Raw genomic sequence first — 26,855 nt, 5'->3', positions numbered from 1 at the left:
CTACTCTGATTGCCCTTATACACTAGTAGAGACAAAGGAATGCAATTTGATTGTGCATTTGTAAAATGAAATTATATTCCACTCTTTCTATCTTTCTTAAGCATTTGCAGTTTTTCAGACAATGCCATCAACAGCATAAATCACCTGGGCCTAATACAATGGACAATGTCAGAGTAATCAATTCTTATTTATTAATCAGCCTCTATCATGATGTTCCATAATCATTATACTATAGTTTAGACACAATAATAATGAAGCTAACAAAACTAATGCAATTTGTGGTAAGATGCTGGCAGGCAATGGCAATAACATTTCTTGATAATAATACAGTAAGACAAATAGGTCTTGGCCATAAGAAAAGATATTAAAATGGACAAAAAGACACTAGGGAAAGGAGGTTTTAGATGTACATATTTTAAAGTTATTAATTTTAAAAAAATGAAGATAATAATGTTAGAGAACCAATCTACATCATCAGAAATGAAGGGTTTAGGGTTGCATAAAATCACTTCTACTTTCAAGAAGGCACAGTAACAGCATTTGAACATCTTCACAGAATCTAAATGCACAGTGAGGTTAGGAGAGTCAGATGAAGGAAAAAAATGAACATTTCTCTTGGAAGAAAATTCTGTAATTACAAAGTAGTCTGCCTGGGATTGTGCCATGGAAAGCCTGCAAATCCTGGCTATTTGTACACACCAAAAACAAGAGCCACCCCCTAAAACTCTTTGCTACTTGATTCTCCTTGCCTGTGCGAAAAGAGCTTAAAAAATGAGTAAGGGAGAAAAGCACAAAGCAAGGCATGCTACTTAGATCCTTGGGAGCAAAGTCTACTGCAAACGACACATTGCTGGGGGTGCTTTTAGTTCTCAAAAACATCCTTGTTCCAATGATCAGAGGAATTTCTGGGTGAGAGGGATCACTGTGCCACAGAAGACACAGTTCAAAGGGACAGCAAGCCACACAGAACAATTCCATGGCAATATGACCCCTTGAAATGCTCAGAGAAGCATAGCCCTGCACCTTAAAAATCTCAACTACTGAAAAACACAGGGTGGAAAAAAAAAAAGGAAAAGGAGGAAAAAAAAAAAAACTTGTTTATAATAAAGACTACATTCTGTAGCAATTTCCTAGATTCCTGGGGTTAGAAATCTAGATTGCCAATGGATAAGTGAGCCTTAAAATCACATCCCTGCTGACAAAAATTCATTTCTTATAACCGTCTCCATTTACCGGAATGTTGAATCTTTCCCATGGGGAAGGAACAAATGAAAATGTTATTTCTCTGCTCATGAACTCATACCTTTCTGTCTGCTTTTCACTGTTGGCAATTTCATTCTCTTCCAAATTTGACTAAAGCCCGTGACCTGGGGGAAATAATGTCTATATAATAATCTTCTGAAACTCTAATTCTGAGTCATGTTTTTTTGGATGTTGCCTCGCACTTTATGAAAATTGCACTGAGCTATGAAATGTAAGTGATGTGATGTCTCTGCCTTAACATAATCATTTTGTCTGTTGACCATGTTGCAAATAATAATAATGGTAGTAATAATAATAATAATGATGATGATAATAATAATAATAGGGAGTCTCCTTGAAAGCAACAAAAATAGAAGAAAATTAGAAAAATAATACACATGCATAATGGCAAAAAAGATGTTGTGGCACCCTGTTCCATAGGTTTATTTTCACTGCCCCATGGAAACAACTATTCACAACTGGTAGCAAATTAATGGTCTGAGAGGCAAGCAGAAACATCACGGCACTGTGGCTGAGCAGCTTAATAGCCCTAAAGCTCCCTTGACTGTGTGCTTCAGGGGACCTTCCTAAATCCTGGCACTTTGCTCCCAGTGCCTTGGCCTGGCTGAAACCCCACATTTGCATATGGGGAGAAATCAGAAACAAGTCCATAAAACACCAAGTGCCTGGAAAGCATAATTATTGGCTGGGGTCTCTTGAGCAGCTTGCTGAGCAAACTCAGCAGTGGGGATGTTCGCAGTTGATCAACTCTTCCCCCAAAAGCAGAAATAACCACAGTATCTGTTTATTGGATCCACAGCCACACACCGGCTGCATCCCTTCCCGGCTCTATAAATATACACAAACAAAGCTGTACATTACCAGATGTTTATTTTATTTTTTTATCCACACTGACCCATAAAATCTACAATACAGTAGATCAAATGGTGGAAATCATTAAAAACTTGCTCTAAACAAAATCGGTACTGCCATATGTTTTGGGCCTTCCTCCATGTGAAGCTCCACTTAGCTCCACAGGTATAAATCTAGAATAACCCCATTTAGATCAACAGTTATTCCAACAGCATATGGGTGTTGGAATTTGGTCTCTGATGTTTCTGGGATAAAAAACATATATGTATGTATTTTTTTTTTATACATCCAACTGAGAAATGCAAAACAAGTGAGAAATGTTTTATTGGTTGCAAAAGAAAAGCCTGGCAAAGATAACCTGGGAAATTCTCAACTGATACACTCGAACATTAGATTTGCAGTGAATTGAAGCACACAGCAATGCGTGTTCGCTGCCAGGCAAATATCCCGTAAGTAAGATTTTTACAATGCATCCTAAATCTGCAAATTGTTAGCTATAAAGCGCATCTTGAATTGTGAAAAAACAGGGGGAACTGACATTCCAGACCTCAGACGGCAAACAACATACTCTAGTGTCATGTGAAAATTCATTTTGTCACTCTGACACCATCTGGAAAAAACCCAAACTCCCAGAGGTTCATCCTACATGAACTGGGATAGACTGCAATCTTAGATGAGGAAGAAATCTGGGTCCCCACTACCTTTTAGGTTTTACAAACTGCTCCATTTTTCTGTGACTATCTTGTAATGCATTAACGTAATGTACCTGCACCTCTGTTAGCAGCCTAAGACTATCTGCATAGAATGTACGTGTGTATGTATGAGTGTGTGTGTATATGCGCGTCCATATATAAATGAGGGGGAAAAAAGCATTGTGGAGTGGCTGTCTCTTGGGATGTGAAAAGCAATGGAAGATGATGTAAGAGTTGTTGAAAAAGGACCCTCATCCCTGGTCTACTGCATGATAGCACTGAGTTCAGACGAAGGTCCTGAACTAAAAGTCCAGGTCACCTGGTCACTCCTGCAGAGCTCTGTAAGGAAATCAGTCCGATTCCTGCAAAACAAACCTTGCAGCAGCGAAATCTTCAAATACAGGACACCGCCAGTCCTGCACACTGCTCAGAGCGCTCAGGTGGAGGGTGACTGCTGCACTGGGTCTCTCCAGGCAGATGAATCCACAGCCTACTCCCACAGCCACTGAAGAAAAACAAACCACCCCACTGACTTAGGCAGGCCTGGGGATAGCATATCTGAGCCAAAGCTAGTTACACTAATGAATGTTTTACTATTGACTTATGCAGTTTTCAATCAGGCCTAGCATGAATAGCAGTTTCTTGGTTTTATACTAATCATCTCCTCTATCTGCCTTGCACACAAAAGGTTCAATTGTGAATTTTTTCCTAAAGCACCTTTAGATCCTCAGATAAAATCCATTTGAGAAGTGCACACTCCTAATTTGTTGTCGTTGTTAATCGTGGTGCTGTAATGTATTTTCTCAAAAAAAACCTTAAAACTTTCTTACATCACAATGGTAAAAGGTTCATTTTAAATAATAAAGAAAGAAATAATTTCCATTAGATAAAGCAGTCGATAGCATCAGAAACGTGGTTGCAATTACTTGTTGCACTTTACAATGAAATCCTTGTAGTATAATAACCACAAGATGATGAAACACGTTTTGTCTCCATTTCACATGACTGACCCCAATTCTGCCAAGGACATCTGAACGCATTTAACATACTGAAATCTTCCATTAGGATAATGAAAATACACATTATTGAATTCTGTATTTGCTTTATAGTGCTACAAATAGCAAATTCAATCTTTCTTACTTTTGGTAGAGACTACACCCGCATAATTGTTCACATTTCTCAGAGGCTGAAATAAGCTACAAAATGAAGAAAGAGGAAGACGTTGACCCCACAATCCATTATGCAGCACTTACGTGATTTTATTTGCTGTATGTGTTTAGTAAAAGGATAACCTAGAAACCTTCAAAAGATATACAACTATCCTCCACAACCCGTACTGAAACAAATAAACGATGACGTACCGTACATAGTTAACTATAGGTGCTGGAGTGCTCCTTTGTAAGGGAGCAACTGCCAGAGTTTATAGTCATGGAGTGAAATTCAGCCTTGCTTCCAGGTACAAGTATCTTGCTTAAAAATCACTGTGTCATCAACAAGCCTAGGAGGGAGACACGTGGCCGGCCTTACTACGACCCTTTTTAAGAGGGGAAACCACCCGTGGAAAACTCCTGGCAAAGCCAGTAGCAGCTTTTACCTGTCAGGTGCTGATGACACTTACCTTGTATTTGGTCCCATGTCTATCTCTGCTTTGTATGCAGCTATTTGCTTTAGTAGGACACATTTTCATCTCTCTTCTTATCCATAGATCTCAGATCACTTGAAATTGAAGCACCACGACTGATATGGCCAAGGCAACACTTGAGGATTGATTTATGTCAGAGGAAAAAAAAAAATATAAATCCACTTCTTTAGGCTTCTGGTTGAATACAGTAAAGATGAGACCTTTACAGGATATGATAAATACTTCTGCCTCTCTTTTTTACGACAGTGCCTCAGTATTTTCTTTTCATTAGCTTTAAACTTTACTGCACTTGAGTCATACCTGTAGAGTCCCTAATGTTTCATGTGGTTTCTATTTCAGTGGCTGGTACTCAGATACTGGGAGAAATTGATTAAAATAGCCAGCCATCACCCCACTCCTCCCCAGAAGCAATGCTTCAGGTGTAGTCACTTTTCTTATTAAAAAATAAGAATCTAATCATGGATCACAGCTTTGATCTGTTAAAGTCTGTTCAATATAATCTTCTGAGACATTTGCATGTTATGTATTCTACAGTCATTGCTCAAAACAATGTATTAAGTCTGGATGGCAATGCAATTTTGATCATTAACGTCAACTCCCCTCAACAAAATTGTGTCCCCGTCCCTGTCTCCCCACCACAATTTTACAACCTCAAACAAGGGCTCACATTGCTCTGTGAATATGAAGAATTTAATCTCAGACAATTTTAAAGTCTGCTCTCATACACAGAAAGCTTTGATGTTGAAAAATCACAACGCAAGTCAACAGGAAAGACCTTCAGCACTCTGACTGCAATCCCAGCATCTTTCTACTCTACTTTGCTGAAAGATGGGTATGAAGTGACAACAAAATTCACAGTCAGAGGAGGAGGTCCAAGTTTCAAAAATTCCAGATAACCATTCTGTAATTTGCTAGCCCAGGTCTGGTAAAAATACTGCAATGTAACCAGGAAGGAGTGATCATAAAAGATGTAGCTTTTTTGAATCTGGACTCAAGGCACCTCCGTACCAGCCAAACCTCCCCTAGATCAGCTGATGGGTCAGTCTACTTTGAGTACATACCAGCAGCGCAAAAGGACCAATGAGGTATATATAGATCAGCACTGTGCACAGAAGTTTTGACATAAGCTGCGTCTCTTCTTGTGGCAGCTGGAGGCACAGCGTGCTATGTACACTAATAATTCAGTGTACTCCTATGACAAGATGTTCTAGATGCTGCTCTACTTCAGAGTCATTTTTCTGCACATACCGATAGCATAGATGGAGAGGACAAAAACATACCACTAAAGACTTATAGCCTCTCCTAAAGATAGTAGATTTCACTGCTGTTTATCTATACTGCATGACTTTGACCTTGTGCAACACATGGCACTATACCAGCAACAGGGAGGCAGGGAAAGATAACAACTTCCTCACAGAGCCTAATGTTTCATAGTTATCACAGACAAATGTGTAATTGCAAACATCTAAATACAAAGCACTGAAGACCTTGGAAAGTAAACTGCCTTCATTAGTGCTTATGTTTGTTTTGAATCTCACTATCTGATTTCTAGTGCTTTATTTTGAAAAGAAAAAACTGTCTGCATATAGCAGTCTGGAAAATATATTAAAACTTAAGACTGTGGTTTTCTGGCTTTCATCAGTGTGCCAAATTTACCTCCATCTCCTTCATCTGAAGGAAGCTGAGTTACAACAGTGATACACTTGGAGAAGATCCTCTGAAGGCAAAAACCTGTTCCATAAAACACAGAATCTGAGCTGTGACTGAAATGCTGGCTGGATTTCTGAAACCATTCAAGTTAAATGGATTGATTAAAGAATAATTCCACTAAGGAAATGCAAGTTGCAATGGTTCTGTAGCAGTCACTGAGTGAAAAGGGACATATTCTCCATGTCATTACACTACTTTTACTCCAGTGCAGTTCTATCTATTTCAGTGTTTACTAATTCCAGTTCAAGGGAGGTGATCAAAATTAGAGTCAATTGAGTCTGATATAAAGAAGTTCTCAGATTTCTCCACTCCATTAACATCAATTTCTGCACTCCATTAACACCAGTTTTATTCTGGTGTAACTGCATCGATTTCAAAGGAGTTACACCACCCTGATGTTGGTGTTAAAGAAACAGAAGATCAGACCCTATTTCTTTAATCATTTTCTTCTAGAAAATATTGTTTCCCTCAGAAAATGAACAAAAATTTGATATAGCAAGAAGCACACAAATACACTTGTAAAATTTAATAGATGAACAATCTAGCATATAAGAACTGTGTTTAGGTTCTGAGCCAAAGCCTACTCAAGCCAGTGAATTTTACATCAGACCCTTTACTCTCTCTTTAACTAAAGCTAATACACCCAGCAACAAGGATGCTGCAAGTTGCCAACAGCAGCACTGCCCTGCAGTGCTAAATGGATTGACCGTTGAACTCTAGTTGCTGAAAATAATTGAATTGAGAAAGACACGTCAGCTATTTCCACTGTTGTCCATTTTACACTAAGATAGTAGTTCCCACATAAATTGGATTCAAAGATGAGGAACTCTGTAGCACAACAACCTATGGCTGTGTGCTAGATTTTATGTAAGCATGTGCACGGATGCACATTTGTGCATACACATAAATATCAACTACATGTATCACAGAAGATGATCTGGTCTATTAGCTGCAAGCCACTGCGAATTGTATGTACTGAGAGCAAACACAGAATGTGCATTGGGTTCAATATGCTTCAATCAGGCCTAAGATAAGAGATAAGTAGGACTGAAATAAAGTAGCCTCTTCATTATTTCAAACACTAGAGTTTAACAGAATGAAAATGTGCCATAGTAGTGCTATTCCTAGAAAACACAGACACCAGTCTATATGCACATGGCTGTGAATAAACAGTTGACATTCTCTGCACTCACTCTGAAGCAATTGCTTTAAATAAAAATTTTGTCTGTGACATAAATAATCCAGTAGGTTAAATTCCCTGAAGTGTCAGCTTTTGTATTATTGATGCCTAATATTTTAAAATAAAATCAAATACAATTAATCTTCTTGTATAACTATAACAAGTGGAAAGAAATCATTGGCAGAATGTGTTAGTGGTTATCAATAACAATCAACTGCAGCTTCCACATTCAACAAAAATGGGTGGATGATACTAGTTGGAAGATTAAATGGTAAACTGTTCAGAAGATATGGAAGCATATCTCTATTTTTAATGGAAATACTTATGGAAATATCATTAAAACTACCTTGCTAGGTATGGAGCACTGATGCTGCTGAACCAAAATACATTGGTATTGAAATGCCTAACAAAAACAAAATCCCCACCCAAACCAACCAACATCGAAATGGGTTTGATGGGGTTTTTAAACTCTAGTTCTACCAAATCTTGGAAAAAAATTAACCATCTAACAGAATACTCTGACTTCATCCACTCCCATTGGGTCTAATATTCTACATTCTACGAGTAGAGCACTGGCCCTTCAGTCTTAATTAGGGACTACAGAGCTCCTGTAATGAAAATAAATGCATATCATAATCACCATGAGATGGTTCTTGATCAAACACTGGCACAGAATGAAAAAAGTGCATGTTTCTGAAGCCAAATAATGTTTTTTAGAGAACTTAACTATGCGAAGCTTTACTTACATCCCTGATGTAATGTATCCTGTGTAGTTCCTCTGAGGTGAACAAACCTGCTGCCAACACCGTGCAGGACTGTTTTCTAATCTGCTTGTTTTCTGCTGCTGTGGCTGTATTTTAAGCAACCTCCCATACGCACATGACCCTCCAGAAAAAGGCAAGGTAAGATAGGTGCTGAGAATATATTTCAGCGGCTGACCAATACCAGGAAGCCATAGTCTGTAACCGGTTAGGAAAAGAAGCAGGCATGACCACATACAACTGCAATAATGAAGCTTATTTGGAGAAAAATGTTCACATGACTGTGATTAAACAACTGCCAGCTCACTTCAGTCTATTCAACACAAAATGAAATGTCTTTCTGTCAGATGGGTTGACCACCTTAAATTCACCACCAGACAGGAACACAAACCAGTTTATGTAATACAGTTTAACTAACTATGCACAGAAGTTACCAGGTTTGTGTATGAAAGTACAAGTCTTCCAAGACTGTATAAATACTCAGAGAAAAACAGCCAGCATTTTCCTTTTCCAGTAGGATTTTTTTTTTAAAAAAAGAAGTTTTAAATCAAAATTAATGCTTAATTCACATGGAAATGTAAAATCCATGGGATTAGACTCAGCAGTATTATATCAGGAATGCAAAAGTTGTGTTTCAGTATTGATTAATGCCAGCAAGGCTTGAATTTGCATGTAATTTACAATCACTTCCTTCAACAAATGTCTTCATTTAGTATTATTATGAGTTTGGCATGACAGGATTATTACAAATCACTCTATCAGGAAGAATCAGTAAGAAACCCACCATTTATTTAGAAATACTGCAACAGCCATGATTGGGTGAGAAGGTATAAACATGGTTTATGTAGAGAGTGCTGTACATTACTCAAGTGTACCGGTGTCACATGCAGATTAGGAAAATTATTAGTTCTGTTCTGATAGTATTCACAATATGCTGCACCCAAATACACGGAAGATGTAGTCCCTCCTCTCAAGGAGATTACAGTCTAAATTACTTCTCTTGTACTGGGCAAGCGACAAAGCCAGCAAGTGTTGGACAGCACTAAAGGGAGGTCAGGTAGCAGCGTGTGAGCCAGCCAGCTTTGCAAACAGCAGTCAGCTTCACAAGCCAGGCTGTCAAGAAAGGGACTAAGAGCTCTGATTTGCATGCAGTGATAGATTAAAATCAGACAGCCAAAGTATTTACCAGCCCCTACACCATCTACTCCATTCCCCTGATGGTAGTTGTCATCCCGCCACAGCAGAGACAACTGAATGGCTCATGAAGCAGCTTCTGGAGGGCTCAAGCTTTCAGCTTGGAGTATTATGTCTCCAATTTGAGTTTAACTTAATATGCTTTAGAAGCCATTCATTCATCTGCCTTGCAGAGGAGGTAATCTCCATCACAAGGGCAGGACAGACAGCTTGAGGGCCATAACCTCTTCAGCTGTTTTTCGCCTTTAATTTGCCACAGCTTGCAAGTCAGAGACCTCAGGCAGGACCTAAGTCATATGGCTGGATTTCAACAAAGCACTTAGGACCAATGAAATTGGTGGAACAACCGGTGATTAAAGTCAAGCAGGTGCCTAAACGCTCAGCCGGATTGAGATCATTTAACCTAGACCAAGAGGCTGGACTTACCTCCAGCTCAGTTGACAAAATTCATCCATCGGATGAATACAGTGGTGCCTGTACCGGCCTGTATATTAATTATTAATGTTTACTGGAGTAATTTTAGATTCTCAGATAGAAGTGTAATTTTGCATGAAAAGCTTTAACAACAAATATCACAAAGATCAGACATTTCCACTAGACAGGTTGGGTCTGTAAGCACAGTATAAATCAGATGAGAATGTAGAATTCTTCCAGCCTTCATCATTCACACTGAATTTGCAAACTGCAGATCACGGCAGATACCAAAACATATTCTCATTTTGAAAGAAGTCCGTGGAAGTACCACATGCTGTGAAATATTATCTTAAGGGACTTGTTTTGATAAAAACAAATGGCCAATCCTAAAGATTAATGCTTCATACGATGTATTCATGTTATTAATCCCACCTTCTTCTTTCCACTGGCCCTGGTAGTGAATGTTTTCTGGAAAACTGCATGGAGCCAGATGGTTAACTATTGGAAATCTATACTAAAAAGATTAATGTTACCCCATGACAGGGATCAGTCATTTGTAGAGATTTCCTAATACAAACGGTGACATTTGTTTATTCAGACTGGCTGGATGAGCCATACTCTGAGGAGAGCCTAATTAGTTCTCAAAGATTTTCAAAACATTGGGGCCCAGCTGCTGAGCTACAGTTCAACATCTGAAAGAAAATTACATGCGTAAACAGATACACAAGTAACACAGACATCCAGACAGATATGAATGACTGCTCTTCAAGCTGCCTTGGAGCTGTTAATTCTAACACAGTATGTGGAATGATGTCGGTACCCTGGGTGAGTCAAGTACTTACAAGTGGCCACTGGAAAGACTCCAGTGCCAGTTGCAGTGATTAAATATTGTGGTCCTGGGTGCCACGACTCTTTAGACAGAAGAGCTGCGTATAGCCGTAGTCTGAACACCTACCTAACACCAAGCAGTCTCAACACCAGCCCACTCCAATACACAGTAACAAATCCCAACTATCTTCATACTGTGCTTTTATGTGTAAAATAAACACACTGCAAGGAAGATCAGTATGAAAGAAACAACTGCGTTTTACACAGAAGTCTCAAAGTGTGAATAGTACTTACCAAATTCACAGTAGCCCTATTTCCAAATGGATGAAAGAACCAATATGTCCAAGGCCACTGTAATTTCCAAACCACTTAGATTAAACCCCCCGGTAGTCAGGAAAGCAGTGAAGCACATGCTTTAAAGTGAAGTACACACTTAAATCCCATTGACTTCAATTATGTATGTGTGCTTACATGCTCTCCTGAATAAAAGGCGTGTAAGCATGTGTTTAAACTTGAACCTATGCTTTTCTGAGATGAGACTGTGAAGGGAGGAGAGTGACATTTAAACTGATGTGAGAAACACTGCTTTTATCACTAAGCAACAAGGCCTTTCCATCAGGAGAGAACATAGCCAGGTGTTTTGAGGGAAAAAAGAAATCTACATACAAGTGCTTTTCTTTCCTTCAAAAGGACGTAAGTCAAAAAAGCAAAAGAAAAGCCATTAAAATTGGATGTCTTAATAGCAATTATACAAATGCTCAATTCATCAATATGAAAACACTGACAATCTTGAGACTGAGGCCAGGACAGATGTTAACTTTATAAACAGCTGTTGCACTTGACGACATTGCAAACTCCCTACTGGGTGTTACTGCTCCCCTGCTGGAAGTTACCACATGTACAGTGCAGCCAGCAGAAGGGATCATGTGAGTGCGCCTTCATCCCCCACAGACAACATCAACCATGTTAGCTTGAAAAACCAAGATACTAGGGTTATTTCTAGTTAATTCTAATCAGTGCTGCCTGGTGAAGGATGTGCAGGAACACTCATGGTATAGGCAGGAGACTTCAGATGGCGAAAGCAACTACAGTAGACACAGCTACAGGACACACCTGCAATATTCATGTGCATGCTCCATACTTTACTGTAATAGATCATGATTTCTTTTTCAAAAATTAGCACCGGACAAATAGGGCCAGTTCAAAAAATGGTGCATCTCAAGAAAAACTGCAATTATTTGGATCATACTGTGATGAAAAGAAAGGTTAGCTGCAATGGGCTAGGCTAAGAAACGAATCTAAGAGCACATGAAACACGAGTTCTGCTGAGTGTAAACTCTTAGAGCAAAACAATCAAAAATCAAAACCCAATACCAACAAAAATGAAGTACTTCCCCAGGAAGTTACACAGAAAAATATGATTTGTGAAGTATGGTAGTCTCTACATGTTTAGTGACTGCGATAATACTTGCTAAATGAGACAGACCAGGTCATCAGCTGGTATAACCAGACACAGCACTGGTGAAGCCAATGGAACTAGACTGGTCAACACAAACCTTGAAACTCTGCTACTAGACTTGTACAGTTTTTCTTTTTAATCCTGTGCCTTTTCACATCCATAAGCACATTGACTAATGGCTATGGACAGCACCTGAGAACTGTCTTCCAATTTTTAAGATCACTTAGTTATTTACACATCGTATTTTTGTGCGATATATGCTTTCTGCTCCAGTGGTTGGGTTGTTTTTTTTTTCATGCCAAACTTCACAGTTAACTTCAGTTATGAGCTTTTTGCGACAAGGACTGTTAATGTACATATATAGAAATGAATGAAAGGAACTCTCAGCTACTTACTGAGATCTTGCCATAGTACCAAAATAGAAATCATTCTGGTACTATATAGAAATTTAAACCAATATGCTTTGCATATCATCCCGAAATCACACCCCCTTTGATCCTGTATCAACTATGCCATATGTGTGATTCATGATGCAGGAAAATATTTTCTTCCAGTGTATATGCAAAAGCTTCAGGAAACAAAAGTGTGATTAACTAAAGTTAAGTCAAGTCACCTTAATTCAGAGAAGTATGAGCTTTAAAAATAGGTATCTATTAAGAAACTGAATTTCTAAGTAGTATCCCTCTTGGTGGTATAAATATCTGACATAGACTTAATCAGGAGCGTGTCTTGGAGAAAATATTAAAGTAGCATACAATTTGATACCACTGCAAAAAAGCAATCAAAGCAGAGCATGGCAATAAATTAATAGAAAAAGTTATATATCCAAACCAGACTAAAAGTAATTTTGTAAGTCAGCAGTAAAAACTTAAATAACCACTAATTTAATCTATTTTAGATGCAGCAGTCAATAGATTAAATACTTTATTGCTCTCTAGCCATATGAACACAGTCAGCTGACACAAAAATTGAAAAAAGAAGGGAAAACCACATCCCTATTCAGGCCCTAAGCATTGCTGAAAGCATGACCACAGAAACACGGGAGAGAAACAGACCTCCTGGGTCAGGGAAGCTGTTTTTCAAGGGAAAACTGCAAAAGGGAGTTTTGATGCAATGACCTCTAGATAATGGTCGTGACCTATTTTTACCATGCTGCCTTTCTATCCACTTTTAGGCAGCACAATCATCCTTTTATAGGGAACAAGTATTTCACATTCCTCTGGGATATGCATAGAAAGGAAACGACTAGTTCCTCCAAAAGGGTATCCTGTATCAGAAGCAAAAAATTTCCTGGCAGTGTGGAATGAGGAAGAGAAAGATGGAAGAAACAGAACAGATTGTAAGTGGTATTTCTAGGGACTACCGTTTCTTGAAAAACCTTGTGTTTAAATTGTTCACATAGATATTCACCATTAACATCAGGTGGAGGACTCCATTCACAGAGGTCCCTAGAGAGGACCTGGAGAAGTTTTAGGAAACAAGGCTACCAAATAGCAAAATAATAGTATTATTAATTTAATATCTGAAATTATATATGCAAGTGAATGTATGACAGCATGAGTATCACAGCTCTCTCATATGCTGTCTGAAGTCTGCTTTATCTTTCCAAACAGGCTGCAGCAAACTTACCTTCAGATAAACATCCTAGACGCTATTTTCAAGCAATAATAAAGAGGACTTAGTTATTATCAATCCAGCTTTTGTACTGCAGGTAGGCAAGAAAAAGGACTTTATGACTGAGCTGAGAAATGAATGAAGAGCAAATTCATAGCAGGTTAATGAAGATCAGACGATAGCAAAGCAGAGGGAAGAAGAAAAGAACACTGAGAAATTAACTGCAAAAATGAAAGCAAGAATCAAGGACTAAGAATGATACAATCAAGAAAATTAATAAACTTAAGTTTTGACTCTGAGAGGTACAGAGCAAGTGCCTGCTGTATAAGGCATCTAATTGAGCTCCCTATGCTCAAAGCCAGGCACAAACTTGACAAAATTGTTAGCAGGTCAACTCAACAGCAGCACTCTTCAAATCCTCCCTTTAAATAAATGAATGTGGACATTTGGACACTGATGGTTTTCTAGTGAAATACAACTAAACTAATCTACTGATTCAATCAGAACAAAGTCCTTTGAATGGATGAAGTACTTTAAGAAAGAATATGGCGATCAGAGGGCTGCTAAATGGCCTCTTGCTATGAGTTCATAATGATCTTTTCCTTTCATTGACTGTTCCTATACCACAGGTAACTGAAGTAAGCAATATGTACTTAGTGAACCAAACCCAGAAAATAATCTGCAAACTACTGGGAAACACTGGGCAAACAAATGATGCCAGTGATGAATGAGGAAGGCTTTTTAGGAAACAGAGTGGGAATCACAAGGAAGGGTGTTTCTTTTCCTTTCTCAGTGTCAAGGAGTGCCTCTACCACAGAAGAAAATGCAGTGTCATCAGGTGTCAGTGCATTAATACATCAGAGAGCCTTCAAGGAAGACACTGCTATTGCTATCATTGCAGGACTTTTTTTTAGTGGTGTTTTTGGGGTTTTTTTTGTTTTTCTTAACATTAGATTTGCATTAGCTTGGAAGGGAAAAAGGATAGTGTCTAAAGGGAGAGAGGGCTGAATTAATTCATAAGCATAATTCATAAGTAACATACTGGAAGAATACAGAAGGGGTGCTTTGAGGGAGCCTGGAAACAGAAAGAAGAAACAGGCATTAGTACTAGAGACCTCCTGCATAACACGCTCTGCTCTCAAGCAAGAACTGCAATGTCTCCTCCCCATCCACATAAGTATCGCCCTGCTCTGAACAGCTTTTGGATTCCCCACTCCAGGGCACTCCGGGGAGGAAACTGTTTTGGCTGAAGTTCGGCAGGAGCAGGTGGCATTCACCAGCTGCAAGTAATTTTGCTCTTGTTGGCACTGCAGCGATTCTTGGACTTCTCGCAGTTTGTGTTCAGTAGGAAAGGGAAGGGGGAGGGAGCAAACAAGTCCTCAGTGGTGTTTAACAGCATCCCATGCTTCACGGCTGCCTCTTCCAAGCTGGCAACTCTAAGCACACAGCAGAAGACATAGTGCTTTCAGAAGGTGCCTGCATGGATTTGCCAGCATGGGGTTCAGGTTGCTTGTGCTTCCGTTCTCTGCTGTGAGAGCACATCGCCACTGACACAGCTGCCACTTCAAGGTGGAAACAATCCTGCAAGCCAGATGTTAATATTGCGGAGGAGGCAGGAAGGGAGAAGAAGAGCATGGCTTACCACCAGGTGCAAGCGATCTCTCTGCAGATGGACTAGCTAGCATTGGAGCCTTTTAGGGAGCCCCCAAACAGTCCTTTTCCCAGCATTTTTCCTGCTGATTCCAACCTCTGTGTGTGCATGTCTACGGAAACAGGGGCTGCAGATGGAGAATTTCTGGGGCTGCTGTTACTAATGTGCAGATGCTTCAATCATTACCTTTAATGTCATATTTCATCAAAGAAAAGAAAGTCAAACCTGAATACCATAAGTGTGGCACGCCACCAAAGTGTTTGTCTGAACGTAATGATTTCCATCTTCAGAAGCCATCTGAGTAATTAAAAGGCAAGCATGGGAGCAGGAGAAGAGGCAGCAGTTCCCTTCTCCATTTCTCATTACAGAAGAGGGAACTCAAAATTGCAAGAGCATCTCTTCTAGGAGAATTTTTTTAAGTGTTTTAAAAATCCTAAATTCCTTTCTTTTCTTTCTACCCTTTCAACTGTGCACCATGAAAACCTTTCCATCTGGCATCAGAAATGATTCCTTGAATCTGCAACATATTCATCTTGCATTCACTGATCTATCCAACAGTCCAGCCCTTTGTTTGAAAGATTTCTTTCATTTCCAAATGGCACAAGTCTCATGTGCTATAGTGATGCCACTTCAAACATGAACTTCGCTCTCTGAACCAGCCTGGCACACACACTTGTGCAGGTTAAAACAGTCAAGTTTTTCCCCTCCAAGCTCATCTTTCATCACCATCCCCAACAGACACATCCTCCTTGGCAAAGATTAACACTTTGTTAATGAAGTTATGTCATGATTTTTTATTATAGCCGGTGTCTATTCTGCCATTTAACAACAATGTCTTTTCATCTGCTAAGGTGGAGCAATAAATCAATGCCATTAATATTAAGAAGTTCTATTCCAGTAATATCTAGATATCTATTTACCCAATGTACTACACAAATGCGTGGGTAGACAATGACTCTATGCTGAAGGGCAGTTATATAGGTCACTGAATAAAATGAACAGCTAAAACGGTCATAATAAATACTCACATAAATTACTTTCTCTTCATGCACAAGTAAGTGATTTTCACAGATTCTTCCTAGAAATTATCTTGCAGTGAAACTACACAATATGGCAAACTCCACCAATATTATATGCCAACCGTGAGTTTGTAGCAAAAGCATAGTCACTAACGCAAAGAGATATGGTGGAAAACCCTCTAGCACAAGGGAACGGTCTCCATCTTGCAGCAAAGCTAGACAGTAAGCTCCTCAGTAATGAAAACTGCACTGACCTGATCGTAAGTCAAAGGACTACTCATCATGGTGCAAGATGGCTTGAAATAATGGCATTTGCTAGAGCAAATGGTGGATGTGGCATCCACGTCTCTCTGCGGGAGGGAGAGTTAGAACATCAAGATGAGATTACAAGAGGTGAACAAGCTACTTCAGCTGAATGCACATTAACCCTCAGGTGTAGCAAAGAAGAAAACATTTGCCCTGATAGTATTTTTTTAAAAAACAAAAGCAGATTTACCATTGCAAAAGGAAAAGCCATCAAAAAAACTTCGCTTCCTAATGGTCTGGGAGTAGCAATGACCTAATGTTTTTCTTACGGACAAAGTACCCCCAAATATTTATCACAAACCATTACAGCACGCATTGCAACTTTACAAGCCTTCATCAAATTACTTCCACTGAAACGAACACACAAATCTTCCAGCTCCACACTGCCACACACACAGACTCTCCAAGCTCCAAGCCTTCAGCAACCTTCCTCTGATGGACACTTTTTTTTTCAGGAAATGACACAGAGACATAGGTAAAAGGTGATTTAGATAGACTGCTGTGTCACAAATTGTCAGGATCTGATTTAAAGACCTTGCCTTTGTCAAGAAAGACAGTTGGGTGTCTGCTTTAAAGAAGTACTGGGAATATTTTCATCAAAGGTTTGAATTGAAAAACAGTGGGAGGTAAATATCTGAGATGTTGCCAAGAAAGACCGCTATATCCGTGCAATTACCATTAACAGGGGACAGCAGTGGTTCAATGAAGTAATTCAATCTGGTGTCCTACATTTTATCAGACAGCAATTTTGAGTTCTGACATAAAAGGCTGAGAAAGAGGATTGGACTCTCTTCTGTGATATTCAGCCTTAATTCTTGCAATCAGGACATGTGTTCTCTGCTTCAGGAACAATCCTACTATCCCTCCAAATGACTCAGAAGAAGAATATACTAATATTCACCATAACACTAATCATTCACATAGGAACAAGTCGTACTTTGGGCAAGTTTTAGAACTGAGTGCCTGCAGAATTAAGGGAGGGATTTTCCTGCTTAAACATACCAGTATTTCCGTACTTGTAAGTTTTGCAAGAAAACAAAGATCTATTGTTTAAAAGAGTAAACAATATAATGCAGTCTAAATCATAAATGTATTCTTCCAAAATATAACAAAGTGAGGGAGAGACAGTATTTCTTCAGAAAATGGCAAAATTAAAAGTCTGTGGAAGCTCACATCAAAATAAGATCATCACATGGCTTCTTAGAATTAATCTATCCATATTGCATACTCATATTTCCTTAGAGGCTTTTGCACTACCTTTCCCCAGAGTATCCTACCAGTTACTCAAATGACAGTACCGGTGATTTCCAAGCTCGCCAGGTTTGCACAGCAGCTCTGCAGGGCAGACCTGAACAGCACACAGCTCCCGTGCCTGAGAGCAGGATGAACTTCCATGCCATCTCAGCACTGCACTCAACATTTTCGTGCCTCCACCACACCACCAACCCAACCAATCACCGCCACTAACCCTTTTTGAAGGGAACTCACCAGATTTTAACCTTTTAAGTCCTTTCTACCATAACCTTTTCTTTTTGCACAAAGGTGTGCTATTCTACAAATTTTCAAGTAACATGCTGCAGAAATCTTGCAAGGTTTTCCATTGATTTTAAATGCACACAAGAGAAAATCCATTTTATATTTTTCTGAGTAAAATCTCACCACAAACAATAACACCAGCAGACAGTTTGCATCAGAAACAGTCCAGAGTTGTTCTTTCCACTTGCCTTACAAAACGAATTCACCAAGTTCAAAATTTAAGCTACAAGAGCAAACTGGCTCTTGTTTCATACAGAACATACATGGTCAGCCACCTCTAAATATGATACAAAACCAGAATTTATCAATGAAGAACATACTCGAGTATTGCATATCCCTTTTCTTTTCATGAAATTATACAGAATCTCCTCTAGAGACCCCCAAAACTACCTTTCCTCCAAAATATTAACCATGCAATAAATACATTCAATGCTACTGAGCATTCTCTTTTAATGATATGAAACCGAGACCCTTGGAAGATGAAGGCTTTGTATATGACAGCTTAACTGCTTGCAATCAAACTAATTTGCAGTACGATGACCTGAAATGAGTTTAAAAGCACCATAATGCGTGTTTAGCAATCAGTGAAGCAATTCTTTATTATTCAGGTTCACATTTGCAATTTGTGTCACATGTTACGGGAAAGAGAAAAAGAAGGAGAACAACAACAACAACAAAATCTTTTTCCTTTGCAACAGCTGATGAGCAAAACATGAGTTACATGTAACATGGGCCAAATCTAGACTGACAGCAAACCTTAAGTCTTTCTGCTACTTACATAAGTCTTATAATCTCCAGAACAGGAAATTATAAAATTAAAATTTTTCTTATAAATGATCCTATCTTGATTTTTCTAAACTTCTTTTCTTGGGAAAAAATGTTTAGGAAAGTTCACCCAAAGTACCATCAAAAACATGTACTGAGCATGCCTCAAGGTTTTTAAACTGTAAATTAAGCTATCTACCAACCACCTGCAATACTTCTCTCTTCGGCTGACAACAAAAGGTAAGAGAGCCTTCTGGCAAATAATGGAGATTTTCATATAATCCCTTCAAATACATAAAATTCCATATTTCATTCCTTTCTCTACATTGCCTCCATTCACTACATTTGTTATCCTTGAGAAAAAGATGGCTCCAACAAGGTAAGCAGAGAACCATACACAGAAGCAGAAGGAAAAGTGACTAACAAGCTCAAAGCATTCGGTGAACACCAACAGCAGTAAATGTAACACACCATGCCAGAAAAAAAACCAACAGGAACCACATGAAAAGGCAAAACTTTCATGTATTTTGAGCCGAAGGTTCAAAAAAAAAAAAAGAAGCCAAAGATACTAAACAGCACAAAACGGCTCAGTTCTAGCAACTAAAGCAGGAGTGGGCCTGGGCCAGGAAAGCAAAGGCCTCCAAGGCAGCCAAGAAGCACACTCTATCTCAGCACTGCTCAATCGTAAGTGGTAACTCCTTGGGGACATTGTCTCCTGAATCACCGAATTTATATGGGTCTGTCCTAAAAAAATGAATCACTGCACTGCTCACACAGAGGATGAAAATCTTTTTCAGCAATGAGGGGGCAAACCTGAAACACCCAATATTCTGAAATCTGCTCTCAGTTCTGCTTAGTTGGGTAAGAGACTACTGCTGTCCCCAGCTTTCCTTGTTTAAGATTTGGACAATATAGTTTCACCCAAAGAAAAGAAAAACTGTGAGGATTAGTTTTCTAAATTCAAAGCATTTTATTCAAAAGGCACGAGCAGGCGTTAGGGCAGAGGTCTACAGTGCATGAGGCAACACCATTCAGAAGGGCTGCAAAAATCACTCAGACCTTCATCATCCCCATTCAAAGCGATCAGAGTAGAAACTTGCCTTGACCAAATTCCTACCCAGGTAATTTATTCTGCTTGCCTAAACATTCCTCAAATATTGAGTTAATATGGTGTGTTTTTCTTAACTTCTAGAAAAATACAGTTTCGCTCTCCAAAACCAGTTGTTTTGCTCCAGTTATTCTCATTATTAGTGGGATGCTGGAAACATACGCATGCCTGCTTTTGCTGTTGTTCTTGCTTTGATGGTCATATCGTTAGCAAACTCTTTAATGAGTTTCAGTTCTCCCTAGGAACACCACTACAGTTTATAAATGCTAAAATTAATAGACCTGGGGTATATTTTATTACATGTAATGCATTTAGTTGGCAATGACGATGCCTCCCTTACAGCAGCTGTTATAATAAACTGCATTTTCAATGGCTCCTGGAAAACAAAAGACAACACCTAGAAGATTTCAGATAAAGAAACACAAGGGTTTCCAGGTCTCACCGGTCCACACCGTATCTGCTTCAATGAGGTCTGCAAATACTAATAAGTAATTACAACTCACAGATTTCTACTGGGGATCTTGTCCACTTTTCTTGAATCTGAATTTACTATCAGAAGAATCATAACCTTTGTTGTCAGCTTCACTTCTGCAAAGAATGGGCACATGGAGATTCTGAAGTGGAGCTAAAATGGATTTTAGTATACCCTTCACAATAATAGTTGGTAAAACTAATTACAGTGAGAAAACTGGAGATCATTCATTACCCTACTAGGCAAATTAGGATTTGTTAACAATGATTTACAGTGCCAAACACAGGGTAACAAGGATTGCCTTTTCAACTGTGTTCACAGGGGACGTGACAGTTTATTGTATGACAGCATCCAAAAAGCCACTGCTGTAGTGCTTTTGTAGACCCCATGGTATTTCCGGCAGATACACACTTTTGCATAAGCAAAATACATTTAAATGTTTAGCTTCTAAAGTCAAGCACAAAAAAGAGCTGAGCTGAGCAACTAAACCCACCTGCAAGAACAGTAAGTCTTTATTTAGCAACCTCACCATGTACACGATGTGGAGTAAAGTATCATATCCCTCCTGTAACATTAGCTGGCTGAATTTATTAAACCTCTTTCAAATGATACTTTTGATCTAATCTGTTTCTCTCCTGTGGAAACTATTAGGTTTTACTGTACTCTCTAAACGCACTCCCACCTGAGGGGGTCAAAAACATCACACATTTGACCACCTCAAAGAACAAAACACAGGCTACTCAGGATCATGCCACTGCATACAGACCGGGCACTGAAGGAAAACAGACTGGGTTTAAGGGCTCTACCTGAGAATACGAGCCCAGAGAATGTGCTGGTATAACTAATTCCACGTTTCTTCTGTAAGGTAATGTCTTGGGTGAAAATCAGTACTATTGCATAGTGAAATAGCTGGCCTTATCTAGGCCAAATACTGGTTTTCCATCATCTCTATACTAATACCACTGGTGCTCCACTTATTCTCCTTGGGATGAGTTTTTAGAGCTCTGAGTAATGTAATGCAACATTGCACAACACAGTGTCCCAGTGGCATGCTGTAACTACGCAAACATCTGCTGAACCGAACCCACTCAGGGCCAAATTGGATAGCACAACTGATTAGCTGGAGCCTTTGGGAATATGCTCACGATTTATGTTTGTCTGAGTCACCAGCCCATGTGCAAATCACATTTTTCGTTTTTCTTCCTTTTTTTAAGGTGGAGCAAGAGCATTGTCTCTGCCTTTTTTGTTTTTGGTGTTTTTGGGGTTTTTTTTTTTGGGGGGGGCGGGGGGGGGGGGAAGCCGCTAACCAAAAATAAGCATTAAAAAAAGGAACAGAAAACCCTCAGAAATTGCCACAAAGACTTGAAAAACAGACCAATGCAAGAAACGGAAAGAAGTTGCCATAAACAGAGAAACTGTACAGCTGCCAAAGAACCTGATAATCTTGGGAATTGGGTTTGTCGTTTAAAAATAAAATACTCAGTTATTTAGGTTTTGAATTCTGTTTTGGTTTGTGCTGCAAACCAATGAACCACCTGGATCCTTTAATGTGACTTTGGCTGGGTGTGAGACAGAGAAAGAAAACTAGCAAACATCATTATCTGTAGTCAGAGAAGAGAAAAAGTTTTACTATTATTCAGCTTCCAATCATATTCCAAAACTTCTCTCCCAACCTCCTGAAATCATAAACAGCTGGACAATGTTAAAAACTCACATAATTAAAATTCACCTAACTTTTTTTTTAAACACTAAAAAGGTGGGTTTTTTCCCCTAAAATCCTAACTACGTTCCAATTACCTGATCTGACTTCTCAGTGAGATGTAATCTACCTTATAATCTATCTCTGATGAGAGACAATGACAATTTGCTATTTAAAAAAAAAACCACAAAAACAAACCAAAGAAAACTAGGAGTTTTTCCAGGAAGCATTTAGTTAGGATTTCTTAGGGTGCACCAACATTAACAACGCATCCCAAGCTTTTTTTTCACACGCACCAATCAAACTGGACTGATCCCATAGAAAACAATAAAGTCAGGCCAGTACAAAAGGCTTATACCAGACCTAGAAAGATTTTTTTACCTCTGTCTCCTCTTTGCTGGATATTGATTTAGTAATATGTAAAAAGGATAGGCAAGTATCCACTCTGACAAGGAGTGCCAAGACAGGTGAAAGAGATTCCAGCAACAATGAAAATCGCTTTTCAACAAAATCTGCAGAGCATACTAGCACCTGTGAAAGAAGCAGAAGGTAAGTTGTTCCTAACCAGAAAAAAACTTGTAGAGATACTTAGAACTGCTCAACAACTTTTGCATCATTAACACTCATTCAGTGGTTACTCACACATGTCCCACACTGCTGAAGGTACCTAATTAGAAAGTCTGTTTAATCAGTGGCAGTTCTGATCATCCCGGCTAGGTCTGAGTTAGCCTGAATCACTTCATGGAAATTCTCAGCCCTCTCCATGGACTTCACAGCAAAGGTGGGCTGCCAAAGCCAACAGTGTGAATGTCCTCCCCTAAGCGCGTGCGTTTTCCCTTCACGTACTTCTTTCCAAGAAGCACTAATGCAGAGGCAACAAGAACATAAGAATACAGTCTCCCAATCTGCCATTCAGAAACATACCTAGTTACGGCATAAAACCAGGCAAGATTTCAGCCTTCACCACTACTACTGCAAGTGCATAATGAATTACTGGGATGGAACTATCACACAGATATTAGAAAAATGGTTTTGTATTACTGCAAAGTGTCAGGTTTATAAACATCTCCTTAAGCACTCAGTGAACTCAAGAGGCTCTCTACAGAATAAAAAGATCCAAAAGTAACTTTTGCTTTGCTGTAGCATGCACAGCATCCACAAACACTGCAGAGACATGACCCACCACCCATCAAATCCCAGTGCCTGGCACACACACGGTTCTTAAAGGAGATTCCAAGTCTGACAAGTATTAGCTCCATTACGTACATGCTAGGTAACACGGCCCAAACATACCAGATTCCATTATTGCTTTGATTTCAACAGCAAATACAAGCTAATTAATCCATACCTCAGCATTCATTCATTTCTGAATAAAACCTGCTTCCATCTGCGTTCCTGCTTCCTGTAGCATATGTGGTTGATAGTGAATCTACTATTAGTACATTTTAACTTACCTGGTTGCCTGCGTTGCCTTTGGTGCTGCTACAGTACATAATATTTTGTAGTTCAAAGCACAACATATATTGATCAATAATTTCCACAGGCAAAAGCTTTATTATTATCTATTAAACTAAGAACTAGTGTTGTTTTATTTGAAACCAATGACCCTTGTTTTGATGTTCTGGGTTAACGCTAAACACAAAAACTAACAGTCTTTTCTAGTTAAAAGCTTTGGAAAAAAGTCAATTCAAGTGCATATTCTTTTGCACTTTGATAATACAATAATTACATTTATCAGAAACACATGCTAATTGGATCATCCTGGAGCATTTTTCTCATTGTCTGGTACCGCAAAACACATCTGGGTTTTATTTGCCCCATGTTAAGTTAATAAGGGTACGGACTTTTTAAAAACAATAAGCAAAATAATCCTGAAAACAATTTTCTGAAGTGGAAAGGGAGTACAAAACCTGCCACGTTTCATTCAAGACTATGCAAGTGCAAAAATGACTTTAAGATTGAAACTGACGGATGTTTTCTATCTACTCGGCTATTAGTGAAGAAAGAAAAAGAAAGTTAAAGAAATCTTGTTACTATGACTATACATAAGAGACAGTGCAGTTAAATGTATCATATTAATGGAACCTAGTAAGGGATGTCTCCTCCACCTACACAGATCCAAATTAGTATGATGTAAAGTACCAATACATTGGCACTAGAAGATGTCAAGCTTCTTCTTGTTACTAAACCCTTAACTCGGGAGAATTGGAAACTTTCAAGCTTTTCGCTGGAGCTTAGGGGATGTTGACACCTTCCAGATTTTCACTTTACTGGACCAACCCACAGACAGTATGGTGCAAGGGAACAGCAGATGGCTTTTCTTCTGTTACCTCTGCTTCCTAAAGATGAAGCTGAACATTGTTCTTAAAGCATGCATATTCAGCTCTTGCTATAAGGAGAACAAGGTTTATTTATATACGTTAAAGCCTTCCATCCTGTATTATATTTGTCCCATTCCTGAGCATGTCTGTATACGTTCATATGATTTGAATTTTAGATGCCCAAAGGCAAGCAAATCACTCTGAGCTGTGGAAAGACATTCAAGTTTTAGTCTTAACGCAAAATAAACGTTGAGCCATTTGACGTTATTTTTCCCTTCATCCCCTCCCTCTTAAAAATACATATGACACAAAACAGAGGAAGTGTTGAAAAAAATAAACCAGTTTTTTTCCTGTTACACAACTTACCTTACACTGATTTGGGCTTTGGTATAATTAGAAAAACTACGGCAAAACATTTTCAATTGATCATGCTCTTTTGAGACCTTACCACTGGCAGAAGAACGGACACTTAGTTTGTGCAGAGGTCCAGTGTAAATCCAGCAGGACACGGCATTTCTTGAAGGTATTAAGCAATTTTTGTGCTTGCATTTTACACTTTACATGTGAGGTCACACACACACAGTTTAATCCCATAGCTTTCTTATACGATCACAGACCTCTATGAAAAAAGACTAAATTTCACCATGTACTAAGGGTAGAAAATTACTCTCTGGGAATCTGACAAGAGAGCAACAAATTTTTTCCATCGTGTAATCGAAGACTATATAGTTTTATTTCCCCCAGAGTTTGATGAAAAGATAGAAGCAGGCTTTGATTATATTATTAACTATACAGAGCAATGCTATAGAAAGTCTCACTGCATTTTACCCACCTGTTTTTGGACATACATAATGCTCTATTTCTCCTGCAGATATTATAAATGCAGAAAAGACATGCTTGAAGAATACAGCATAAATTACAAGGGAAACAGGACATGAGCAATTTAAATACAAATCTTGGAGGAAAATAAGCAGTGCATTGGCTTGACTGGAAAGCATTTTTTACTCCCAAACTTATCTGTGCAAGGAAAAGGTAGACTGATGAATGTGGGAATAAACAGGTAGAAAGGTAGGATTATAGACTGCTAAATCAATAAAGAGGCATGCAAATATATGACCAAAAAAAAGACTGAACAATTATCAAACCATCTGGGGCCTGATCCTCTTCTCACAACATAAAATGTGAATCTAGCATAAATACAATTACAGCTGTGTTTTCCAAGATAATCTGTGAGACATGGGCCTTTTAAACCAACAGGCAGAAATTGCTGTCGTGTTCTCTGGACTGTGGTACACAGCAGATGAGACAAGACCACCATGATGGGCTCTTTAAAGTCTATGATTCAGTAAGAATTGGTACAAGGGGAAATCAAGATGCTACCGTCTCAGATTAGAGAACTGGTAAGACCATGGTTCATTTTATTTGCTATAATTGTGTAAATTAAATGCTGCTAGAATTTATGTAGTAATTAGTATGACACCTAATTAGTTCAGGAAAACATTGACCATCATGTCTGATATATTATTTACGATGCATTTGTGGAGGAAGAAATAGAAAGAGATAAGTTAACCTATTGAGCAGACTGAGATTGGTTATTTATTCCTGTTTCTATATAATAAGGCACTTCCGTTTCAGGAGTAATGCTATGCTGTTCAGAGGCACATGTGTTAAAGTTGAGATACACTTACAAAGTAGCCTGTTCCCAAGCTGGAAGGAGCTGAGCTCTGCAATAAAAACACAAAGACAAAGTGGAAAGTCAGTGATGGTTTTTAACACGTTCCAATCCACATAGCTCATTACCAGCCCTTTCCAAGCTTTTCATCACTACATCACAGCACCAATGTGCTGCCCCTTGTCATCTGCTACTGAAACAAACACGGTGTTGCTTAATTTTTCCCTTTACATCTCTCAACGAGTCTGAGATGGTAACGTGCTATTTACTGAATTCCAAGCTTCTGCGGTGGACGTAATTGCCAATTTATTTGACAGGCAGCTGGGTAATGAATTAATGATGGCATTTCGCCCTGCACTGAGACTAAACAGACACTCATCAACCAGCCTCCCTGACATGCTGACATTCAATGCCCTGGACTCCAGCTACTCAGCTTTGTGGCCACAAAGGGGCAGGCAGGAGGGGGAAAAGAAAAAAACTAGACTGACTTCAAAACAAAAAGCCCGGTGGGTTTGGATGACTTTTTCAGTGTATGACCTGTTTGCCAATTTATTCCCGAAAGGCCCCGGTTAGTACACACACACTGCTTTTCTAAAATGAGACATTTTGTAAACATAATTAGTAGTCTGAAATGTAAAGAACGCGTGGGCACAGAGAAGCTGCTTCAGTCAATGTACCATTTCCTGGAGAACCCAGT

The 26,855-nt window shown here is 39.0% G+C and overlaps 1 protein-coding gene across 6 annotated transcripts in view; it reads right to left on the bottom strand.

Moving 5' to 3' along the window:
* AUTS2 (activator of transcription and developmental regulator AUTS2) overlaps positions 1 to 26,855 on the bottom strand; it is a 790,836-nt gene that overhangs the window by 399,953 nt on the left and 364,028 nt on the right. For all 6 annotated transcript variants that reach the window (XM_056353128.1, XM_056353119.1, XM_056353138.1 and 3 more), the window contains one exon: positions 26,175 to 26,210. In XM_056353128.1, coding sequence (XP_056209103.1) covers positions 26,175 to 26,210 — 36 coding nt within the window. The remainder of the gene's footprint in view (positions 1 to 26,174; positions 26,211 to 26,855) is intronic.

Source organism: Falco biarmicus, chromosome 1, assembly GCF_023638135.1.
Source record: "Falco biarmicus isolate bFalBia1 chromosome 1, bFalBia1.pri, whole genome shotgun sequence".
NCBI classification, from domain to species: Eukaryota; Metazoa; Chordata; class Aves; order Falconiformes; family Falconidae; genus Falco; species Falco biarmicus.
Note: the sequence above shows the minus strand (reverse complement) of the source record. Positions and strands in the feature narration are given on the sequence as shown.